This window comes from Cariama cristata, unplaced genomic scaffold (assembly GCF_000690535.1).
Source record: "Cariama cristata isolate BGI_N322 unplaced genomic scaffold, ASM69053v1 scaffold26114, whole genome shotgun sequence".
Lineage (NCBI taxonomy): Eukaryota > Metazoa > Chordata > Aves > Cariamiformes > Cariamidae > Cariama > Cariama cristata.
The window spans coordinates 13,713-19,472 of NW_009613991.1; the positions used below are offsets into that span (position 1 = coordinate 13,713).

Here is a 5,760-nt window from a genome sequence, read left to right on the forward strand (position 1 = left end):
TCAAGGTCGCTCGCAAGGCTCCCTGTGAATCCCACAACCCACCTTCCTAGTCTTCATCTCTTAATGCAGGCAACTGTGTTCATGAATAGGCATGTATTTCTCCTCTTGGGAATCTGTATGTTGTAGCTATGCATGTACTCTGTCACTTGCGGCTGGAAATTTTTCCTTTGAAATTTTCATACTCTTGCTTCTCCTTACCTATTGCTTGTGACATGTCGTGCAAGATGGAGCTTCTCTACTCTCTTAAAAAATTTCACTGTCAGAAACTGGCCTGGTGTTTTCTGGTCCAGGTCAATTTGCCAGTCCCAAATATCTGCAACGGAAGGATCTTTCTTGTCCTTTTCCTGTACCAGCTAAGATGGAACTGACTGTAATGATCAGAATTCCTTCCAAGTAGTGTAGAGACCAGAAGGATCCTTATGTCTTCTCAGCAGGGAATATAACTTCAAATGTCTTTAGTTTTAACCTGGGCCTTCAGTCTGTGAAGGAGTTTGTGTTTTAGTCATTGTGCCACTATTTGTGGTCTGTTTGACCAGATTGTCTCACTGATCAAAGCCTTTGGTCCCTGAAGAAACAGGATCTTCACATCAATATCTTGGACTTCTGAGCTTTCTGGAGTGCTTGCCAAACCTTTCAGTGACATCTTCATGAGTTGTGTGTGTAAATGATGATGCTCAATTTAATCAAAATGTTTTGTATAGACAAACAAGTGGCCATGAGGTTTGAATTTCCCCTGCTATTGTAGGAGACCAAATCTCTGTTACGCTTTATGCTCTGAAGATAGTATGGCCTGGTCAATCCAGGTTTTTCTAATGGAAACAGTATCAAAATACCACCTCCACTAGGAGTTCACCAGACCTTTTTTCTTCTCAAGCCTTGTATTTCTACGGCTTTTTTCATTTAATGGAAATATAGGGAATTGTAGTAGATGTGTTAAAATTTGTGTGAATAGAAAATGAATGGCAATGTGAGGGTGGGGAAGCCCCAGAAGGTAAAGGTGGCAAGAAAAGGGCTTGTAAGAATGGCATGTATTGATGACAGGACATCAAGACCCCAGCATGTCTACATGCAGCTACTCAAGACACTCATTTCAGGAAAAATAAAAGACACACAATGCCCAGACTAAAACAAAGACTCAAGCCATTAAGAGATGATGACAGGAATGTAAAGAATGTCATAACCTTCAGACAGGTAAGGAGGGAAAGGGCTGTGAGTAAATTCTAATGACTCACAGAAATCTTAATTACTGTCTGCTTTAAATAGTAGAAAAGACATATCTAAAATCATACATAGTTGGTAACCTAAGCTTATTCTAAGAGATTTGATGAAGACTGCATAACTGGTATCCTCAGCGTCTCCACACACAGTCAGGGCAACACCACTAGGTACAGGTCTTTTCATCCCAGCATGCTGGACAGATTACCTGAACGCAAACATCTTGTCCTTCTATGTTGGTATTAGAATGTGTGTGAAACTGATATTGTTTTAAAATGTATGATGTCTTTTTGTTTGTTTATAGAATTGGATTGGTTTTCATTTTATGTACAAAAGAAGAAATTGATGGAAATGAAGATGCTGGAATAGCTCTTTGGAGAACTTTTAATTATATTGCAGAAGAATCTGACACCTCTCATGCCTTTACCTCGATAATTAATGTTAGTTCTTTTACAAGAAATCACTTTTTTTATTTTACTTATTACTGTTGTGTATAGTTAGGATTTTTCTACCTTGTGACAGCATAATACATTTGCATTTATTTTGCATGGAATTAAAGTACTAAAAACATGTATAGCATTAATATGCTGTAGAACGATTTGCAGAAATACTTTCCTCCAGAAACTAACGTGCCTTTATCGTTTTACCTATCTACAGGGTTTCTTCAAGAATGTAAAAAGGTAGATGCATGTGTTACAGCTCTTAGTATTTTCTTGTGAAAAATGATTCTGTATTATTTGTGTTAATGTCGTCTGCCTGTCTTTGTGTTCTGTATCTCTTGGAGTCCAGGCATTGTAATATCACTTTGCAATCCTGTATGCTTTGAAAAACCCCTGATTGTACTCTAGTGTAGAAAATGAAACAGAGTAAGATAAGTTCTTTTTTGGTCATGCTTGAGCTGTTCAGGGGTGTAGAAAACACAGAAATATTCCAGGCTTGCAGCTTAATGAATAAGACAGGTTTTCTGTGTGAGAGAATGCAGGTTCATGTAAAGACAGGAATTTCAGAGACGAGAGGTGAATGGAGGGAAATGAAGTGAGCAGTCTGTGTGAAGACTCTGCAGGCAAAATTATATCAGAGAATGTGGTATTAATACATAACATTTTTTCTTACTTTTGTTTTCTGCTACTGTGTTCAGTGTCTAGAAACTGACGTCATGGACAAGCTCAGAGAGCTTAAGATGAAAAGAATTGGAAGTAACTAGGAGTACCTTGGAAAAGAAATAGAAATCCACAAGTGTTAGGAGCTGACACGCATGCGTGACTATTATCCATGACCAGATCACAAAATATCAGTTTACAGTGTGCTTTTTAAAATGTTGTGTTCCTCTATTTACTTTGTTTCAGAATATAAAAAGGAGAAGATGATAAATATAATTAAAAGATAACAAAAATAGAATCAATAAAATGCAGGTTGGAGATATTCAGAGCTATAGAGAGAAATGTATTGTTCCTCATTTGAAAAGAATGAATTGAGTAATTTTCACTTCAGATTTCTTCTGTATATTTGATGAAAGAAATAATATCTTATGCTATGTAGTTAAATAATGTTGGTAAGGAAAAATTATTGCTGTAGGAAAAAGTATCACTGATTAATTCAGGCTTGGATTCATCCCATATAGATTCAGGTAACTACCTGTGGTTAGGTAGTTTATAGTAAGAACTTAGATTCAGTCTTTAATCAGTGGAGAGAAATACCCTTTCACATTAAGCTCACATAAGTGTATTTCCTTTGCCACTTCAGATTTAGACTAAAGGTATAATAATAGATTAATCAGAACAGTGCTCTGATGAAAAATTGTGCATATGTGCAATGATGATAACTACTAAAGCAATATAAAAACTGCAATATAGCAATAAAAGCAATATAAAAGTATACTGATATAAAATTTACTACAGCACTATAAAAAGTTATCTACTTTATTGTTTATTTACTTATATTAATTTTATTGAATTATAATTGACAATTTATTACACTTTTAAAATTTCTTTCTGTTGTAATTTTTACAGATGTACCATGAAGTGAAAGATGGAAGTGTTCTAACAGTAAATCATGTGAAAGATGTTCTTAGAAGCGAATACCCACATGCTGATGTTCAGAGTATACTAGATGTTCATTCTGAATACGATGGAGGGAGGAAGGTATGTTGAGAGCAAAGTGCTAAGAAATATTGCAGTACACAATTTGTTGCATTTGCTAGGCTGAAAGATTGCTAAATGTTAAAGCAGGAAAATACAGTATCACTGAATCAATTTTTTTTTCAGCTACAATTCAGTCATTAGTGGAAATGTTGAAAGGGTTTCTGCTTTACTACTCTTACTATTAAAACTCACTATTGCCTGCTGCATTCAGGAGCACAAGTGTTTCTCTAGTAAGCATGTCAAGGGGTCTCTCTCGTACTGCAGAAATTGTTTGCCTGTGTCTTCTAGGTGAGGAGCTGAAGCCTGTCTTCTAGGCAAATCATTGTTTCCTTTAATTGTGCTTTCTGGTTATAATTTCCTTTGGGAGAGACAGCTATGGATTTGATTTTGATTTAAAGGCTGTAGAGAAGACCTATTTTTATCTATAATTGATTATGTAGACAATTTTCTGCTAAAACACACATAAAAATACTGGTTTCCTTCATGTGTCTTCAGCCATGCCATCTATACAATCTTGTGTTTCTGACACACACCATCCATTTTATTTATTTCCTTTTGAAATTTGTTATATAACTTATATTATGTTCCTTTAAAAAGTTGCATCTGGGAAGGAAGAAAAAAAAGGTGCTGCTCTCCTTAGGCTGCTTGTTCGTCACTGAGTTGTCTGGAGGCTTCATATAGAAGGGCAGTTTGAATCTGCCCTGGAAACAACTGGATATGCTTAGGGGAGGAAAGCTTCCCGTAAAGAATATTAAAGGAAGAAAAATAGACAGATGGCCATGAGGAGAAAACTCCCTGTATAAGCAGGTGGAATGAAACTGTGATGAAGATCAGGGAGGAGACAGTGGGACGACACAAAAATGGATGTATAGATACTACCATAGAGTTTGTAGCCATCCAGAAAGTGACACTGAAAGAAACCATGAAAGGATGCAGAATAGGAGGGGGGGAATTACTTACAATACCTTTTTATGTCTATTTGTCTCACTGAATTTTCTTTGTTCGAGGAAAAATTAGCTTGTTCTGCTTTCTTATCAAATAAGGCTTGGCTTCTGAACATAAAAGCCTTTTGAGGTTTTTTTGGGGTGCTGTCTTTGGGGAAAAGGTCTAGGTCGATCTACCTGAAACTATGATTGTCTTAAGGTCCTTCTCTAATGTTATTTGCTTAATATTTTTTGCTAAGAATGTTAAGCAAAATAAAATAATATCTCTCAGCAAGATGATAAAGCAGAAGTTTAAAACACCATGTATAGATCTGTACTTTATTTTGTCATTTTATTTGAGAAATGAGTCCCATGCATCTTGTTTGATTTCCAAACATTTCCCGTTTTGTCCCTGCTACTCATGAGAAGGCATGACAGTGAATAGTGCTTGGAGATTAGAGTTCATTTTCTCTTGATATTAGTTTCATTTTTTGCTACAGTCAGCCACAGTCTATTTAATCCTGTGATATTTCTGATATGATCAGGCAGGAGCAACCTTTTATAGAAAGAGTGGCCTTGGTCCATTGCCTCAAGCTCTGTTTAATGGTGTGCCCTTTAACAGAGAAGAGATGGATGCTGCAGAGTTAGAGACAGTTATTCTTCAGAGGATTATTGATGCCACTGGCTTCTTCCAGAAGGCAATGTTCATGGTAGGTTTAACATTTCTGAATGAATGCAAGATGAAATATTTGGCAGTGAATTGTTTGAGTTGTGTTTATCTATTAAATTTTTTGTAATGACATGGCTTGAAATTAATAATATCACAACTGAAATTACATTGTTACATAAATTTGCAGTCATGGTTTTGAAACAGTATATTTATTCAAGAGTGAAGGATCAACTAGGCATATAGTAATTGTATGGAATGTTTCAACGAGAAACTGAGAATGTACTGCAGTTGTTCATTGAAAAATGTGTATCTGATATTTTGAAATGCTATCTATGTGATATTTATACATTTTTGACTTGACGTTGTCCATAACTTGGTGTATATAGAAGCTTTAAGCTCGGTTGAAACACTGTACAAATACTTGGTCTTTGTCTTGAAACTATAAAAGTACAGATTCAGTTTTTTTCTCTTACTACAGGGTTTGTTAAATGATCATATGAATACAATGGATTTTCTTATGGATCAGCACAATGTAGTTTCCCGTATAAACCCCACTATTCTTGGAGCAGAAAGAAGATACATACATTTCAGATCCATATCTGGTAAGTACTTTTCTTGGATTGGCTGTTGTTATGATTTTTCTTTTTTTAAGTCTAACATGTTGTGTTTTACATTTTGCAGTTCCATTTGATGTGGAAGACTTCTCTACTTTCTCCTTTTTGGACTCACAAGATAAAAGTGCTGTGATTTCAGACAACATGAAGTATTTAACAAGAAAGGGTATATTAATTTTCTATATGGGTTTTATATA

General features: G+C 35.5%; 1 protein-coding gene across 1 annotated transcript; it reads left to right on the forward strand.

Moving 5' to 3' along the window:
• Positions 1–1,113: 1,113 nt before the first annotated feature.
• LOC104160978 (UDP-glucose:glycoprotein glucosyltransferase 2-like) lies at positions 1,114–5,729 on the forward strand (the record flags this gene model as incomplete). The annotated part of the gene is made up of 5 exons (XM_009699246.1): positions 1,114–1,191; positions 3,225–3,356; positions 4,825–4,989; positions 5,428–5,551; positions 5,631–5,729. Coding segments are annotated over exons 1-5 (598 nt in total), but the record flags the coding sequence as incomplete, so codon positions are not given.
• Positions 5,730–5,760: the final 31 nt, after the last annotated feature.